The 19,781-nt window shown below is 32.0% G+C and overlaps 3 protein-coding genes across 3 annotated transcripts; 1 reads left to right on the top strand and 2 right to left on the bottom strand.

Annotated features, from left to right (window-relative positions):
- The first annotated feature begins 309 nt into the window (after positions 1-309).
- On the top strand, positions 310-1,141 carry LOC142544753 (PRA1 family protein B1-like). The gene has a single exon (XM_075651791.1). It carries the CDS (start codon positions 368-370, stop codon positions 1,001-1,003), a length of 636 nt encoding a protein of 211 aa, XP_075507906.1. The 5' UTR covers positions 310-367; the 3' UTR covers positions 1,004-1,141.
- Positions 1,142-11,749: 10,608 nt separating this feature from the next.
- On the bottom strand, positions 11,750-13,596 carry LOC142544752 (protein trichome birefringence-like 34). The gene is made up of 5 exons (XM_075651790.1): positions 13,120-13,596; positions 12,851-13,025; positions 12,540-12,736; positions 12,265-12,438; positions 11,750-12,168 (listed from the first exon to the last, which is right to left on the bottom strand). Exons 1-5 carry the CDS (start codon positions 13,560-13,562, stop codon positions 11,826-11,828), a joined length of 1,332 nt encoding a protein of 443 aa, XP_075507905.1. The 5' UTR covers positions 13,563-13,596; the 3' UTR covers positions 11,750-11,825.
- Positions 13,597-17,959: 4,363 nt separating this feature from the next.
- On the bottom strand, positions 17,960-18,866 carry LOC142544751 (abscisic acid receptor PYL4-like). The gene has a single exon (XM_075651789.1). It carries the CDS (start codon positions 18,834-18,836, stop codon positions 18,126-18,128), a length of 711 nt encoding a protein of 236 aa, XP_075507904.1. The 5' UTR covers positions 18,837-18,866; the 3' UTR covers positions 17,960-18,125.
- Between the last annotated feature and the right edge of the window lie 915 nt (positions 18,867-19,781).

Raw genomic sequence — 19,781 nt, 5'->3', positions numbered from 1 at the left:
AACTTAATTTTACAGGAACTGATATGAAGTAAGATCATCTCGAAAATCAGCTCATACATTTTTATTTCAAATTTATGCTAATCTCGGGTTAAATTTAAAGTCAAAACTTCATATCCCAATTGTTAAATGTAGATTAAATTCAGCTAAAAGAGAAAGTTCGAGGAATGATATATTTTAGAAACTATTATGAATTAATACGTAAATGTATTGTTTTATCTATTTATTTTATCATAAATACACATATAAAGTTACGTTCTAGAAAAAATACAGTAAGCAATTTTTTGTAAAGATTCTTTTACTGAATATGCTTCCATGGTCGCTATAAAGTATCATCGAATCAAAATAAAGGATTAAAGAACGTTGAATCATGGCAAATTCTTCCCCATCAATTCTACGCCCCGCCACGGCGGACACCCAACAATCCACCTCCGCGGTTCGTTCGTTCTTCTCCGTTATATCCGAAAAAGTTCGCTCCGGCCTCTCCAACCGCCGCCCCTGGTCGGAGCTTGTCGACCGCTCCGCCTTCTCCAAACCAGAATCATTATCCGATGCCACCAGCAGAATACGCAGAAATTATCAGTATTTCCGCGTTAATTACATCGCCATCATAACCATTGTGCTCGTCGTCTCTCTTTTGACGAATCCTTTTTCTCTCATCCTCTTATCCGGCCTCCTTGCCGCATGGCAATTCCTCTACCTTTTACGCCAATCTTCCGATCCTCCGGTCACCTTCTGCGGCCGCCAGTTTTCGGATCGCGAGACATTTCTCTTCTTGATCGTGTGCACTGTTGTCGTAATCTTCCTAACCAGCGTCGGATCTGTTATGGTATCGGCTCTTATTGTTGGTGTGGCCATTGTTTGCTTGCATGGTGCTTTTAGGGATCCTGAAGATCTATTCCTTGACGAGCAGGAGCCAAATACAAGCACTACCGGATTCCTTTCGTTCTTCACCGGCGCAAAAGCAGCAGTTACGCAGTATTCCCCAGTGGCTGCCAGGGTTTGAAGATCATTGCCAAAGAGGTAATGAATGAATCATGCATGCAATAATTTATTTTAGTTTTTTAGATTTGAGGAATAATATATTTTATAAATGTAAAGATATCATATACGATTTTGTCAATGGATTTTATATTTCTGTGATTTGTTGATAATTATGTTAACTTGGTTTAAACTGGAATTCATGATTTTTTTTTACGTGATAAACAATTCTGCTTCTTCATCTTCCGTACCAGGAAGATTTGCTTGCCGGTGAATGCATGGTCGATTATGTTATCATTTTTGTTAGATCACCGTCTTCTCTTTATTAATTTGTTGAGTTTATAACTTCAAAAATTTAACATTTATACATTAGGGATATATACTTTGAAATTTGAGTAAGTATAAATTATTTTGTGCAAATACAAGGCTTCATTTGGAGTTGTGATTTGGAAAAAGAAGGGGAAGAAAAGGGAATTTAAAAAATTTGGTTGGTTGTGAGATTTTAATGGAAGGAAAAGAAAGGAAACTTGTTAGAGAGAGGACAAAAATCTCACTCCAATAAAAATCTCCCTTTCTTTTCTCCACTCTTCTTTTCTCCTCTCCCTTTCTTTTCTCTCCCAACTTCCAAACTAAGCCTAAAGTTTATATTACCTACATATATAGGGAATTTAAAATATGCATCGTGCTAACTCAATGTTCTTTTTCATGCAAACAAGGTAGAAAGTACAAACTAACTTCTATATTTTTTATTTTTTTTTACAAAAAATAAGCGGCAACAACACGTCTTCACCAGCTCTAAAATGGTTTTGTTTTTCTTCTTCAACTTGTTCCTCGTTCTTATTTTTGGAAAGAGAGTAAAAGGTGAATGTTTGAAAAAACACTCAGTAAGTGGAGGTCGATCAAACACATATAACAAATACATATGAAATTTTTGAACAAAGACATATCTTAATAGAAAACCGAGCATATCATAAGCATATCGTGTACATGAAACACTGGAATTTCATCTATTTCTCATGATTTATTGATATTAGTCCTTAATTATTAATCCTCTAAGACGATATCATACAACGGTTATATTATCACCTTACGGAAAATTTCTACAGTGTGTCACATGTGTTAGCTGCTCTTGTGACTCGAAAATGGGCAGAAAGATGCTGCTGAAAGCTTCGAAATTTGGGGGCTACAATGCTTGTGTTGTGTGATTTTTGTCTAGCTTGGAAGCTCTATTTATAGAGCAGAGAGATGAGCTGAAAGGACTGTTATTCATAGTCAGTAATACATCCATTTTACGGTCATTTATTAGTCATAAAAATGGTTGTTACAAGTATAAAATTAAATAGTCAAATATCTCTTTAATTTTGAAATTATGGTATGGCTTTTATTCTTCATGATTGAGGTTCAAATGGTTGTCACAAGATGCCGCAATATTTCGAATTTCTCTGGTTATTTCAAAGCTCAACTTGACTGTCAATATTTGAGTTCAGGTGGGTCTTATCTTGGGCATAACATGTTTAGGGTCTTCACACTAATTCTATTTAAAAATAAAACAAATTTTTTTTCAATATTTATCAAAACGTCAAAATCGTTTCTATATATCTTTTAATAAATTAGTACTTTAAAAAGTTAAATTTATTTAACTATTTTTTAAAGTTATAAGCTTCATTATTCAAACTCACAACTTTTATTTTATGAAAATTAGTGAGAATATTAGTGAAGTTGTTTAACAAAATAAAATATTTCTCCACAAACAACATGCTCTAATTTTGTCACTAGACAAAATAGAAAAACTTTTATATTATAATATAATATTCATTGAATGTAACAAATTTGAAATGGAGAAGTTCAAGTGTTGGCTGACACTACATAATCCTAGAATGAGGAGGAGAAAAGACTGATCGAAGGGGCCATCACTTGCATGTCATCGGGTATCACTCAATTTTCTGATTTCACGCTTCATCCCTATAAACAATAACAAAGATTCCTTCTTCCGACGAAGCATATTTTAAGGAAACTGAAAAGACATAATATTACGGATTTAGATTTTGTATCTGAATACTTGTCTGAATTTCACATGTATTAAAAAACAATCCATTCATACTATAAAGAAAATATATACAAATCCATTGGACATTCGTACCCACACATTTACACAACCATAATAGTGTAAGCGATCGTGTCCCGAGATAAAATACTCTGGGAAATCAAGAAATATATACATAAAATTCTCCAGAAAACGATTCTACATTAGGCTGTAAACCCTCAAGAAACACACTATGTTTAAGTGCAAGATTCAGTGATACGAGCAATCCCTCAAAAAGCCATCTATAAAATAAGCGATCGATGATCGATGGATGCCTCGACGGTACCTTAATTTTACCTGACACACCCGTTGGTGTATCAGGTAAAACTAATGGGGGGCAAAGACTCAGAGGAGTCCCTCCATTGAATTATCGACTGCAACAATATAACGAGTATGTGTGAGTGTTTGCAACCTATAAAAAAAACATTTTTCATTTTTACTTAAAAAATGGTTTGTGTAATCTCAAACCCCAAATTCCGTTTCTGCTAATTTTAATTCAAATTCAGCAGCGGCCGATCGTTGTTGATTTGATTTTTCAAAAGTGATTCTAGTATTTTGATAAACAAATTGAAATTTTTATGTATACCCTTACTCCAATATTTTTGTCTAATATAAAAGTACCCTTTATGTTCATGTTATATATTGTCATACTCTTTCTTTTACCAACACTTCAATAAAATTATTTTTGTTATTTATTAAAAAAAGTTAATATTAAAATAATTTATTTATCGAAGATTTTACCTTAAAAAATTCAGTTTTTCTTTTTCATTTTTTAAACTACCAGCTTTGATTTTATTTTTTTTTTACTCACTTGTCTGAAACGACCCCATAACAGGTGTGTCCGTATAAAAATTAGGATTCCAAATTTGAATTCATCAAATATTTTTTGTCACTTTTTCATAATATATAGATTTATTAAATTTTATAAAACTACCACATTCATCGTTTTCGCTTTAAGGCCCGGTGTCCGTACAATAATTGAGGTTCCAAATTTCCATTCATCCATCGCATGTAGCTCATGATTTAAAGCATTAAATGCCTTGTAGTAGTAGTGTACACGAAATATTAATTAATAAAACTACTTTTATATTTTATGTATTCAGATTTTAATTTAAAAATAGATTTATTTATTTATAAAATTTAAGATTGTGTTTGAATTTATTCTCAAGTCATATTTTTGTTGTTTCCAAAAAAGATGACATATCTTCTCTTATTATTTTCAGAATACATTCCCAATCATGTTTCATATTTTCTTATGCTATCACCATTCTAAAATTAAATTTTTTACTGTTTTTTATAACAACATAATTATCAGAAATTGATGTTTTTACAATCTACTTTTGTTATATGCACTCAATTTTGCAAATAAACTCCACTTTAATGATAAAATATTATAAATATCTTATCTTAATTCATAAAATAACCATAATCTCTGGCTGATCCAATTAAATAAAATCATCATCCTTAGACATATAAAAATTCAAAGAAAGAGCACGAAAACACCCGTGAAACTCAGGATGGATAGCGCCATAGAGACCTGTATATAGATGCATCACGGCCAACACTCAGGCCGTGGCGGTGAGATCATCTGCAGCGCTATCCCTCCTGAGCTTTAAGGGTTCTCCATACTGATTGATAAATTGTACTGAGAATTTTGCATGCGAGCAGAGAAATATTGGGGAGGGGGATCGATGAAGAGTGCTGAATGAATGAGCAATTAATGCAAAATGGGACGTATATTTATAGGAACAAAGTAATGGATCGAAGTCATCGAAATTATATTATATTTTATTATTTTATTTTGGGGGAAAAAATATATATATAAATATTTTTAAAATACATTCATTTGAAGATTGTCCAGCTTGGTCTACCATGAGATTTTTTCCTTGAGAGAGGGCTAATTTTTTGTTTTTGGGTAAAGTGTCAAGTGACATATGAATCTTTGGTTAACTTCATGATATTATTTTTTGTATTTTATATTATAAATGCGAAATACATAGAGTAATATGGTAACCAAGAAGAACTGAAGAAGTAAGTAATGGCACTTACCGACTATGCCACAGTTCTTGCTCTCTCGAAAATTGAGAAACGTGGAGGATTTTCGCCATTTCTTCCGTTTACTCCATCAATATATTTTTATCATCTTCTGTATTTCTGACTCATATATTCATCGTAAGTTTTTCCCAGTAACGTGTGTGTTTTTTTTTGTTTTTTTATAATATTGTTGGTTAATTTAAGATCTTATGCTATTAATTTGCAATGTTTTCGATTTTACCTATTTTTCAGTAAATGTTGAAGTGAGATCGGAAAATGATGACGTAATAGCTGAAAATTCTAACGCCATAACAGCCATTGTTGACATATAACATATCAAAAAATGAAAATGTACAAATTACGGACCAAAAACATAATTTATCCGCATTCCTTTCCTTTATATGTATGTAATGGCGGTGAAATTATCATATGTATATCCAAAAGCACAACTTCTTGAAATCCTTGGAAGTTATTTTAATTATCTGAATTGTGAGTTGAAAATAGTTTAACTAATTTTAATGGTAAAATAAAGCAAAAATAAAATACTTCTTAGGGAAACTTGCTATCAAATTAATTATCTTAACGGCTTCATTTAAAGATCGATGAAAGGAAATGAGTGGACAACGTTGAGAGGTCATGTAACCAACATAGCATTGAGGATGGAGAAAAAATACAAAAGACTCGTGCCAAAAATTTGGTTAAGGTCTCTTAATGGACAGCTAGCTCTTGGGTGACCACTATCCTGAATGTTTCCACATTCATCGAAGTTTGACATACAAATTAGATTACCTTTTTCCTTCAAATTATTATGAGAAGATTTTGATCTGAAACGTAAAATTTAATGGAAGCTCATTTTAATAAATACATTTCAATGATATATAATATCGGTGGATGAGGTGTTCTTGATTTTTAAATACTTAGCGCATATATAGCAAACAACATGAGAGTCAGCAAAGCTACTCGTGAGAATATCGATCAAAATTCGACTCGAGTTTAATTTAGTCGAGCTCGGATATTTACACGAGTCTAGTTTGTGGTTTAGATCTAACCGAGTAGCTCTAGCTACATATTTTGTTTATTTAGATGGTTTAATTTAAGAGATGTTTTTGTCTATATATATTTAAAAATTAAAACCTTAAATTTTTTTCCCCAATATGTCAGGAAAGACTTCCGATTTTTTCGTGCAAGAGTTCGAGTACCTAGAATTATACATGCATGAGGCGAGATTGCTTAGTATTTAGCTCGACTCGTGTTCAACCTAAATGGCAGCATCAGCAAATTGTGACACAAGATGAAATCGACTTGAGCAAAGAATTTCGTCCCTGTACATTCCCACGTACCTTCCCATTAGAAATTAGAATGACAGAAGTTTGTGTGATACGATCTCACGGGTCGTATTTTGTGAGACATATATCTTATTTGGGTCGCTAATTCTTTTTTAATATAATTTTGGCACAATTATTTTGCTACTAGAAACGGTTATTCGTTTAACATGAGTCATTCATGAAAAAATATTATTTTTTAAGCTAAAAATATTACTTTTTATTGTGAATATCGGTATGATTGACACTGTGAGACTGTCTCACAAAAGAACTACTCAATTAGAATTTAGAATATAATGAAGTGGAGCCTCGTAAAATTGTTTAAACTTTAAAACGATTTGTATCTAATATAACTAATTAATCCACAAGATATGATATACATCTAAATTGGGGTACAATCCGGAATTAAATAATTCTTTCTCGCTATTTCAATATGGAATATGCCTTTTAATTTAAGCAAAAATAGTAATGAATCACGCATTAGTGAATTGGTCGACGTGGATAAAGATCGACGCCAAAACACTTTCACGGAAACTTCTCGTACCTACTTTTACTTGAAAGCAACAATTTCACGTACACTATTTTTATATTATATATTATTATTTTTGGAGTCAACATTAATTTTTTGGTTTTTCAATTATTTAAAAATTTATCACTTATTAATTATGAATCACGTCGATCTTTAAAATTTAAAAATTAAACCCACTAAATCCGCCGCGGAATATACTATTATATTTTGATTTTACATTAGGTTTGACTAGCAATTAATTAACTAATATATATGTCATCTGTTTAACATAAATTATAAAAAACCATGTATATCATATATAAATATTGTCTTAGATATTTTAACACTTGGTGACAACACGTAAAAAATAATATAATATATAAATTAAATAATTTAAACAAAAACAACTCAAAGATAATTGTGCACAAGTATTCACTAGTGATTTTATGAAAACTATCTTCGTTAACATGCTAAAGAATTAAATTGTATCCTAAAACAAATAATCAGATTGAAAAGTATTCAAGGAACGCAAACAGCATGCTGAAAACTGAAATAACAAAAATACGATATTCAATCAACACTTCCACATGTGTTGTCTCTCTTTCCACCACTGTTTTCTCTTTTTTTTATATAGACTCGTTTTCTCCTAAAATTTAAACAAAAAAATTCTACAAAATATGAAAAACAAGAGTTTTAATATAAATAAACTATTTTAAAGAATAATATCATATCACGAGAAACCTAGCATAATTATCAAAGATCTAAAAAGTAAAATTTTAATTAATTATTTCACATAATCTAATAAATAAGAAAAAAAATATTTAAGAAAAAATTTATTTTAAAAAATAAATTATATTTTGGTTTTCGAGAATTATTATTTTTTCAATATATATATATATATATATATATATATATATAGTTTATTAAATATTTAAGAATAGATTGGAACTCCGGGCCGTCTTGGGTGCAAAATATAGGTGGCGAGTCAATCGAAATATAGGCTGCTAGCTGGGGCTGGGGAAGCTCAAACTATTATTATTTGTGGTTTCATACAACATTTAATTTAAGTGGTATAATAATATTTAGAGTTAAAGATATTAATATTATCGATATTTTTGTTTGATTTATTATTCGATATTATAAATCATTTATTATTTAATCAAAAAGAATTCCAGCTATCCAAATTAGTGGAGGATAATCACGTCGTTACTTGACAAGTTATGGAGACTTGATGACAGTGATGGAGAGGATTAACTCATCCATTATTTGAGGATTAAATCCCATCTGAAGCAACCAAATAATTTAATTTATAGCAATAGGGACCGTGTGAGGTTAATTATTGTAAATTTAGAATCTATAGATGAAGTGACAATTTCAATTAAACAATTTTTCGTCAAATATTAATATATGAATTTTTTTGATGTCGAACGAGCTGGAGCAAAATTATAAGAAAGCTTCAACCATTATCCTTGTATTGAAATAACTTTTTCTTAACATTTTTATATTATTTTAATGACATATTTGAAAGTTTTAGGTCAAGATTCACACCAATAGATTTGGAATTCAAAATATTATGAACAAAAACTCAAGATAAAAATTTGAAATTCCCCGACTCCCAGCACCGCCGCCACTCTGTCATTATAATACTAGAGTAGGTCTCTTGTGAGATGGTCTCACAAAAAATGACCCGTGAAATCGTCTCACACAAGTTTTTACCATAATACTACTATATCATGTCATCCATCTATTTCAATGTATTTTTACTTTTTGTACAACTGTTATTTGGACGGGGTCCAAAGATTTTTTTTGGACCATCGAATTCTTTAGATAATTGGATTAACTAGAATTTCAAATTTTAAAATAATTTTTTATCTAAAATTAATATATGATTTTTTTTGGCTCTGTTAGAGGCCTTGGCCTAGGCGGACTCTTGGGCCACCTCTTAGGTCCGGCCATGACTACAAAACAGTATATTTTTTAATTTTGGTTTTAGTAAAATATTTTCGTTTTTTTTTTTTCTATTTCTATCCATTGTCACTTATGTGACATCGAGTGTACATCAACATTCTTGGGAAAATGACTAGAATTAAAACAAGTTTCGAGTCGTTGTATTTGATTAAATGAAACCAGATTTATTAATATCTTTTATCGTCCCAAAAAAAAAAAAAAAAGGATTTGTTAAGGTTAAAGATCGAGTTTCGGTCGTAGCTGCTCTCTACTCAGGTCTCTATCCAGTTGTTGCTCACACATAACTTGCCACTGCATGCATATCCAGGAACAAAAATTTGGAGATCAAATCCGACAAAACATTTTTTGATACCTAAATTAAATCAATGAAACGGAGCCATGCATTTACGTAGCAAGGCAAGGCATCCATGAGCCAAGCAGTAGCCACCACGGATCACGCTGACTTTGCTATGAACGGGCTCCTGCACGTGATGTGTACAAACAAGTATGTGTGCTGGATAGCGTACCCCATAGCTGGATTGGGCACGATAGTGCCACAGGTCCATGGTGGTGTACTCGTATGTGTTGAGTATGGTCCGTGTGTGTTTCGTCGGAGTGTTGCGGAGTCAGGTGTACATGAATTGGTTCGCACTTCCTTGGCCAAGTGTCTTACGAACAAAGAGTAACTTACCAGCATTAAAGGCAACAAAACGTCGTCTCGACTAAATTTTTTATCGTGCTTTTCGGATGACACCACAGGAGTCACACGCATTGTTTTCTTCTCCAATCGTAACTAATAGTGCTCATAACATAAATTTTTTGAGTCTCATGGCTGTAAAACTCTTTTACAACAAAGTTAATGTATAGATATAATACCAAGAGAAGAATATTGAGGAACCAAAGGGGATGTCATCTCTTTTGTTTTAATTCTGAAGCTATTTACTATGCATGTAACTCTATTTTCATTTATTTTCTCTAAATGTTGTTTTTTAGGGAAAAATTCGTTTAACGAAGCCTCCTCTATGATCATTTTGACGTGGGAACTCATTTCAAACCTTAGGGACGTATATGTTTTAAATTTTATGAAATTATGTAAATTTCGAATTCAAATTCTGCATCTTTTTCAACATTAAATTCTGCTGTTATTATTTTCAACAAGAAAAAAACTGTTGTTATTCCATCGGCAACATAAATCTATTTTGTATATAAATCATTTATTTCTAATTCAAAAAAACTCTTGTGAGATCATCTCACAGATTAATTTCATTAAAAATATTTCTAACCCGACCAAACTCATGACAATATATTATTTTTTATGCAAAAAATATTATTTTTCATGTTAAATATAAATTGTGTCAATTCGCCTCATAAATATAAACTCGTAAAACCGTCTCATACTCTTTCTAGTTTTGTAGCTACTTTCGTATCATAATCCATTTCCTAAATTTTTGTGACTTTATAACAATATATATGTGGCTTTAAAAAAAGAATCACCTTTCAAATATATTAAAAATAATTAAAACAACTATAATTTTCCGTGCACATCAAAGAAAAGACCACCAAATTAGAATTAATATAATTAAACAACATTTTTCACAGGATTCAAGTAAAATATATTACAACTCATCAAATTGAAATTAACTAAACAAATATATCCAAGTGAGCTATCTTCACATCTTTTCACCACGTTCATGTATATAATAAAGAGAAATAAATTAATCATTTGCATTTCCTTTTCTTGAGGTCTTTTTTTAAGACCATGCTTTTTTAGTATATGATTTACGAGCTTTTTTTTAAAAAAAAAACACTCTTTATAATTATTATGTCCAAATATTAAGAACAATCTCATATTTTTGTCTCACTAACTTGTCTAATTTTATGTTATGGTCTACAAAATTTTTGAATTATTATTTTGATACACTAATTTTTCTTTTTGAATATTTTGGTTTAATTTCTACCGTAAAAGTCACCAATTTTCAATTTAATGTCACCTTTTTTAGTGTCATATTAATGTCACCGTTTTTAGTGTCATAAACAGCAATTTTAGGCGTTATATAAGCATTCCGATGAAATAAGACTGAAAATAATACAAAACCAACATTTGAAAACTTATTACTGACTAAAATAAAAAGTTAGTGAATAAAAATTTATTTTCCTTTTTAAATAAAAAAAATTTAAAACTAATAATAAAAGTCCAAACTATTATATTTTGACATCCCTCGACTTTTTTGACAGTCTTCCTTGATTATCGCAAAACAGTATTGTGGCACATGCTTTGTCAATTTAAATACTTAAAAGTCCTAAATATCAGCATCGGAACGTGTTTTTCTTTTTGTTTTTCTGAGCACAACTTGCGGTGGAATAAGCATCTTTCGGATGGAACCTAATAGGTCAGAAAAAATATAAATAAATATGTATATATATATTACTGTTGAAAAATAATATTTAAAATGTGTGTATTGAATATTTGAATGTTGAAAATAAGAGTTGTAAATATTGAAAATTAGTGTGTGATGATGTAGGTAATGATGTATTTTATTTTTGGATTATTTGTAAAGATTTTCTATAAATAGATCTCTCATTTGTGAAGAAAATCACAATTGAGTAGAGAGAAAAATATTATAAAGTGTGTAGTTTGGTAAATTTTGAGAGTTTGAGATTTTTACTTTTTGCCATAAATTTTTACTTTTTCACGACAATTACATTTCAACATACATACCTTTCACATTAAATAAGTTCAGTAACAAGGTAATTAAAAATTGCCCCGGAATTGAATTTCATGGTTTTGCTGTGGAAGTGTACAATGTATCTGCTCCTCCAACTAAAAGTGACAAATCACCAACTCCCAAATACCAAACCCAAAGAAAGAAAAGGATGAATTTCCAATATACATTTTAAATTGTTGTAAAAATCAAAATTGTATTTATATGATATTATATTTTCTGTACATTTATCAAGAATTCATAATATGAGCATATAGAACCTGATTCCAATAATCAGGCACTCCCGGAAGACACCAATGGTAACAATCCGAATAGCTCGTAGGATCCTTCAATTGCTCCTCGCTTATCGAATGGAAAAATTTCCTATAAATCGACGGGTGACCATCTTTTCTATAGTCAGACATATGAGTTATGTTCAAGTACCGTATTTTAATCCCTCTGGACTCCAGTTTCTCGATCGCCGATTCCACTACGCGCATCATTCTACGATCAGACATGATTCCCCAGTAATCTTCTTTCGAAATAGGCTCACTTGTATTGTAGCAGTTGTTCACTTCACCCCAACTCTCACCCCTACAATTAATTGTTAATGACGCATGTATTATTTTATTCAAAAAATGGCGAAAAAAAAATAGATGGGATGCAAGATTAATTGTTTCGGACACATACAGTCTGTGAGAAGGGGACAGGCTCATGAAGAATAATTTTGTCTTGGTTGTGTTGATATTGAATTCCAACCAGTCCAACCATGTGTTTAATCCAATTTCGTACACGCGATACCTCGTCTCTTCTCTCGTGTCGACTCTTTTGTAGATTGCATCGTCGCTTCCAAATGAACCCCATCTGATGCAATGATACAGTGTCATTTAGATCAAGATCGATATGACATATGTGATTTTTTTTCTTGAATTACATATATAAGTAGGAAGATTGTGGTTAATTACAAGATGGTCATAGTTGGCTCCAGCCACCATATAAAAGAATCAAAGATTAGTATATCTGCATCAATCCAGTGCCTGCCATGATTCTCGATGGATTTAATTCTTACCACCCGGTCTTGTAGCCGGTGGATGAAAGGGTCGTCATTGTTCGATTCGACTAGAAACGGAGACCAATAGAACCCAATGCTTGCATTGTAATCCTACATTCAAGTCAACCAAGAAAACAAAATCTCAATCATATACGTACATTTACATGAGTTTCTGCTTCAAAGACTTGAAAAATATATGATGAAGGCCTAGAAATTATGACATACCACGGCATTAAAGCCGAAGTAATTTCCATTTCTGATCACTGATTTGTTTACCGATGAAGAAAGTGATGACTCGATCAAGCAAAGCATCGAGATGTATTGGTTTCTATTCAGTGAATCCCCTACAAACACAAGCTTCTTCCCCCTTATTTTCTCCAGAAACGCAGTGCCATTAAACCTTGTCAAACACAAGAATTAACTCACAGTTCATGATTTATCTTGGTGCTGATCGAATATTACATATTTCTGAGTCGATTTAAGATAGAAAAAACCTTGGAAGATCACAATCCTGAGGCTGCCATCTCCATAGCTGATATTTGAGGTCCTTCCTCCCGTACTTTTCACAAGCATGATCTTCTATCATGAAAGAACAATCCCGCTCTTTATACATCGGAAACGATATATTATCGAAAACCCATCTTCCCTTAAACATGTCGCAGCTTGAAACCGTAGTAGCATTATTATCATTATGTGCGAGTACCGATTCCTCTTCTCTCGTTGCATTTGCGATCTCCCGATCAATCTGCTGCACTGCTTGCTCTAATGGGATTCCGCCATTGTTTCCCGCAAGGTTATAAATAGCAGCAGTCACCAAGACTATGAGGAAGAGGCCTGCAAGGTAATGGGTCTTGGATCTAAGGTTCCATGTTCTAACTCCCATTTGAGAAAATTCAAAATCAGCTAATTGATCTTGTGTGTTTTCCAATGGAGCCATGAGTATTAGATTAATCAAAATTTTGAGAATGCATAAAAAAATGTGATTGTGTTTAGTTGGAAGTCACTAAATCTCACGTGGGTTCTTAGAAAGTCAAATTTATTTGTTAAAAATAATGTTACTATCAACTTAACATTTAAAATATATAAAGGTATTAATAAATTGAGTAAGACAATGTAGTGGTTGGGTTGTGCTCGATCACCTTACATCATGGTGTATGACAATTTATTTCTGACTATTTATCACAACTTTTGTTGTTATGTGGCTGATTGTTACAACGATCCTATAATACTTATATCACTAATCACATAAAAATAAAGAAAAATCTCCTCAATTAAAATTTGAAGTTTAAATTAAAAGACCATAAAAAAATCAGTTTCTTGTCAAAACCAGTTCGTCGACTGTTCACATCATATTAGGATCTGATCCTCTTCACCGGTATCCTTCTTTCGCGATTAGTTCCGTTTCGTCGAGACAATTTCACCCATGGAATTTCCCCATTCTTCTGCCCTGAATCAATATATATGAAAATATTTAACACTAATGGACAATTCTAAAACCAATTGATCGAAGAAGTTCGATAGAGTATAATTAATACGGTGATACGTACATTTCATGAGTAGGGGACATGGTCATGAACAACAATTGAGTCTTGCTGCGATTTACATGGATTTCCAACCAGTCCGACCACGGTTTCGTAGTCATTTCGTACCTACGTAGCATGTCTAAATCCTTGTAGATTCCATCCGAATTCTCAAACGAACCCCATCTATCATTAGAATTGTAGGAACAACATGCCAAAATTAAATGTCAGGATTTGTGTTTCTATTACTTACCACTTTAACTTTCAAATGATTACATGTCATGTGATGTGTTCAAATTACAATTTTTATACTTTACAAGACTGTACCTCACATACATATCAGAGAGAGGGAATTATATGTCATGTATGGAGAGTAACAAAATCGATATTGTAACTTGACATAATTTTGATTTCTGTCATCTGGTTAATCAAATTTTCGTTTTATTGCAATAATTTAGTTTCTTTTACAATTTTATTGCTTTAATCGTTGAAGTGCTCAAGTGCCATCAAACACGTATGTGGTACCTGGTGCCAAGTCAGCAATATATATGACATTATGTCAGCACTCCAATTGGAAAAAACCAAAATTACAAATTAAATAAAATTAGTGTACGAAGACTGAAGTGACTAAAATTATCAAAAACAAAATTAGACCAACTTGTGCATGTATTTTTGGCCTTTTGGGATTGCATGCTTTGTCAAGAAGACATACCATAGATACCCATTGCCCTCTATATTCAAAGAATCCCCAACAAAAACTATCCTTTTATTCCTAAATCTCCTTAATAGTGTTGTGGCATTGAACCTTTATATTCAGATACAAGATTAAAAATGAAAAACTCCGTGAAAAGACCTCGATTAATATATTGTTAATGATCTTATAAATATTTTGAAACTCTTTTATAACAAAAACCCAATAGAGACGCTCGATGGTGATGAGTTTTAATCTGAGAGAATTGTGTTTCTAAAGAATTCTCTTTCATTAACATAAACAAAAGGAAGAAACCGAGTACGGTACCTCGGGAGGTTGCAATGATGTGGCTGCCATCTCCATTTTTGGTAACTCAAGTCTTCTCTTCCATACTTCGCACAAGCCAATTGATCTGACATGAATGTTCACTCTTCCTCCTTATACAAAGGATACGAAATATTATCGAAAACACATTTTCCAGAAAACAGATCTCATTCCGAAGACTCCAAAGCTGCACCGTACGGCCCATAATCCGGCAAGTGAACCTGCACTTTTGGTCATTAATTTCGGATCATTCATCAATCTAATCCTCTTACATTAATTAATGCATGTGCCTCTAGCTTCTCTAGTGCTGATCTTCCTTTAAGTTGCTGGCATTTAGTGAGACTAAGCTTTCAGAATCTGTTAGGATTCAATGGAAGTGGTAAATTGGGTGGTTTAGTAAAATCAGTACTTTAAGGCTTTGGTGTAACGACGACATGCATGGGAAGTATATTTTAAGCAACGTCTTTTATTAGTTGGTAACAACTAAATTGTTAATTACACACACATGTGTGCGTGTCTATATATATATATATATATAGTTGGGCACAAAAGTGAGCGACATATCAAAACTACTGATAAGTGTATAAATATGTACGTGTGTGTATTAATGTGTGAAAAATATTTTGATCGAGGGGATTAAATGATCACAACCCAAGTGGGTTAATATAAATTTCTTACATTAATATTTTTCTAGTGTATATACTTGAAGTAAATATTTAGCTCGTACAAATTTGTTGGAAAAATCAACATAATTATCATGTAAATTGGTCTATTTTAGATTTTGATCATTAATTAATTAGTCAAAATTTAGTCTTAAATAAGTCCCCTTTTTATTTTCAAATTTTAGTCTATTCTACTCGCATCAAAACTCCGATGCAATGGTCTGAAAGTGCAAAAATATCGGTTTTATGGTTTTGCACTATTAACAAATTTCGACTGCCTAAAGAACAAAAAATTCAATTAGACCAACTTACAAAATGATTCCCCGATTGGCTGGTTTAAGTCGGGGGAGCCAAAATCCGTGATAGGATGGATCGATAGGGTTGACCCGTCTCACAGATAAAGATTCGTGAGACCGTCTCAGAAGAGACCTACTTCTAATTTAATTTAATAAATAAAACATATGACATCATATGTTATCGTCATTTAGACAAAAAAAATTGTAAGATGAAAAATAGATTTTTCATTGAAAGATGCATGTTAATCGTCATAAGTATAAAGTGTATTTATTGTCTTGTTTCCAGAGGGTTGCTTCGAGAAAATATTTTTTTTATAAAAATTATACTGGGAAATGGGGTATATATTTGGTTTTGTTTTTAGAAAAAATAAAATTTATTTGCAAGTTTTGTCTTATAATTTATTTATTTTATTATGTGTGGAGTATTTATAATTTTGAAAAACTAACTTTATTTTTTCTGAAAACCAAACCAAAGTATAGATGAAAATTTGAATAAACCAGAGAGCCTTGCGAAGTGTCGAGGTTCAAAATTAAGATTACAAATTTAAATTTAATTAATAAAAAATTATCATTTTGAAAATTCACTTCTAAAAAGTAAAAAAAAAATACTAGAAAATCTTATATTTTAAAATACATAAATATTTTTTGAAAAAAATCTTAAAAAACAAACTCGATATCGCTAGCAACCATGAACATTATAATAATATATAAGACCCTCTGCACACGCGATGCGTATGTACATTCTTTTTTATCATTATCGATAGACTAAAGAAAAATTTGACAAATTATCGGAGGAATTAAAGTGATATTTGAATTATTGAAATTAAAAAAAAACAAAAGTAAAAAAAAATTAAAAAAAATAAAATGTAATATTTATATTATATAAGGGGAAAATTGGAAAAAAAAATTTGGGATCCACTTTTGTCTATATCAGGGGCATCTCCTTACTATATAGGTACTATGTAGGTATAGATGTTTAATATAAGTAGAAGCAAAGCGATTAAATGACAGCTAGCACGAGCCACTTGCTCTCCAAGTTGCAGCCAAACTCAATTCGCAACTTGCATGCATGCATTAATTAATCACCACAACCCATAAATAATATTACGCGCAACTTGCCTAACCTACTGTTACGTACTTTACCATTTTGGATAAAAAAAATATAATGCACCAGAAATTTAATTAATATCATATTCGTATATAATATAAGGATTAGTATAGATCGTTTACCAAACTTTGAAGGCCAACTTGGTTTAATTTTTGCAAACATATATTCATTCATATAGCTGTCGATTCCCTTCACGTATATGTTAATTAATAATTAATTATTTCCTCAACTTATTATACATGGCGTTTTATTTGGAAATACAAATGATTTAAAATCAATTAATATGAGATTATTAAGTTTGCATAAATTAACTTTTGTATTACTTAAATATGAATTAAATTTTCATTCTTAATTTTTTGCTAAATAGATCATAGATTTTAAATTTATGTCGTTTAAAATCATCAGTCAATCCATTATGTGTTGCCAATTAGCAACCTCTTTTCTAAACCTCTCTATACAAATAGACATCGTAGAGACTTTAGAATTTATATTTCTCTTGACTTATTCATCTAATTTTTCAGATTTCCAAAGGTCGACCTTTCAATTTATGAATATATATATATATATATATATATATATATAATCAAGCATTCTTTATTTTTATTTTTGCACATCTATGAAATTAAAGTAGAAATTATTGTTGGAAGTCGAGGATATTGAATATTATGGATATGGATCGTTCAACAATCTAATTAAATAGAAAGAATTTTTTTAAACAAAAAAACTGAAAGGCTAGTGAAATTGTTTTGGATTCAAAAAATTGGAAAAACAATCACATTTCCAAACATGAACCTGATATACATTATACAAATTTCATCATAGGCAATAATTTTGATTTGTGGATGAAATTATCTGATGCATGGCTTTATGCAAAAATCGAGAAAATTTAAATTATTTATTTATGGAGAAGCGTTACGCCTAGCTGAAGCCTCCGCAGTATTCGCCAAGGACTGAAGATTGCATTTCACAATGGTGTCAACAAAAAAACAGGTTTCTTCTTTGGTGTTACCTAGCGGCACGTCCACGACGTACGACTCCACCACCACCGTGCAGCCGCCGTTCTCCGCCGCATGAAGCGTGGTGACGGAGCGGTAGTTCGCCAGGCGGTGGTCCCCACCGACGACGCTGAAGCTGATGACGTGCCGCTCGTCGTCCAAGATCTCTAAACGCTCGGTGCTGCTCACGGCGGGGAGCCCGGATATGACGTGGATCTCTCGGAGGGTGCCGACGTCGCCGTCCCCGACGACGACGTGGCAGCCCTTGATGAAGTGCTTGTAGGCTTGTGGGTTGTCGAAGCGGCGGACGACGGACCATACCGTGGAGACCGGAGCGGAGATGAGCTGAGAGACGGCGGAGCAGCACTGGTTCGGGCCTACGGCTTGGCTGTGGTGCTGTAACTCGTGGTCCGGGACTTGAGATGCAGAGGGGTGGCGGTAGGTTAGTTTACAGGCGGCTGCGGTGGTCGGGGTTTCTTTGATTCCGTCGAGTAAAAGGTATGATTTTGGCAGCTCGGCAGGCATTTTCATGGAAGGGTTTTCAATATCCAAGTTGTGTAAAATATAGTGATGATACTGGGATTGGGTAGTTGGTTTATATTCATGAAAATTCATGTGACAGCAATTACAATAGGATCCATTTGCTCAAGTGGGACTCGACGATTTTGTTGTCTTGTGTAATAAATAAGACCATAAGTCGCATGTATCTAACTAGAGTCGAGTAGTTCAAATATTTTATAGGGAACATCCGCAAAATTTGTACACAGTTCGCAGTACGATTCCATTATTCCAAGCGATCAATAATATATGGACAATATTATATTTTAAATCATTATTAACAATCAATTCATAATTTTAGTATATTAATTTGTAATATTGTTGATTTTAATAAATTTTCGTCGGAGTTTAGGGACACATTGGCAACTTTTGGTTCCATGACATCATTTTCTGGCATCACGTCAACAATATTACGATGAAAAATGAATGAATGTAAGTTACGGAACAAAAAAACATAATTTTCATATATGTAAGTGTTCAAGCTCTAATTTTTTTTTATAAGTTGCGGCAAAATTGAGTTAATTTGAAATTTTATTCATAAATTTATTCTCGAATTCTGAATGCAACAAAATATTAATCCGCAAATAAAATTATAAAATCTGTACATAAGAAGTTATCAAAACATTTAACTTATGGAAAATTTATCCTAGCCTACTAAATCAAATAATATCGTGTTTCCAAATTTATGAAGTTATCTAATTTTGAGCTTCACTTGAGTTTTTGGGTTAATTTTTTATATCGAGTTCCTCAAATTCTTTGCACTTTTAGTCATCATAACAATTACCATAAGAAAGTATCTTTCATGTAAATAGTTAGTTTATTTAATGAAATAAAACAGCACTTTTCAGGTAAATCTACAATCTTTATGATAAAGTGATCGATACTTCCAATCAAAAGTAATTGCATACTGTATATGACATATGATATTTCCTTAGGCCACCCGCATTAGTGGGTGTTATAATACCCACCACCTCATCAAAAATCGTAGGGGTCCACATGCCA

The sequence above is a fragment of the Primulina tabacum genome, chromosome 5 (assembly GCF_025594145.1).
Source record: "Primulina tabacum isolate GXHZ01 chromosome 5, ASM2559414v2, whole genome shotgun sequence".
NCBI lineage: Eukaryota > Viridiplantae > Streptophyta > Magnoliopsida > Lamiales > Gesneriaceae > Primulina > Primulina tabacum.
Note: the sequence above shows the minus strand (reverse complement) of the source record. Positions and strands in the feature narration are given on the sequence as shown.

What these genes read in the sequence shown, in the direction of transcription:
- LOC142544753 (XM_075651791.1), top strand. Translation starts at nt 368, where the DNA reads ATGGCAAATTCTTCCCCATCAATTCTACGCCCCGCCACGGCGGACACC.
- LOC142544752 (XM_075651790.1), bottom strand. Translation starts at nt 13,562, where the DNA reads ATGGCTCCATTGGAAAACACACAAGATCAATTAGCTGATTTTGAATTT. An exon ending in CAGGATTGTGATCTTCCAAG is followed by an intron (nt 13,026 to 13,119) that starts GTTTTTTCTATC and finishes GTGTTTGACAAG; the next exon opens with GTTTAATGGCACTGCGTTTC. An exon ending in GAGCCAACTATGACCATCTT is followed by an intron (nt 12,439 to 12,539) that starts GTAATTAACCAC and finishes TCATTGCATCAG; the next exon opens with ATGGGGTTCATTTGGAAGCG.
- LOC142544751 (XM_075651789.1), bottom strand. Translation starts at nt 18,836, where the DNA reads ATGAATTTTCATGAATATAAACCAACTACCCAATCCCAGTATCATCAC.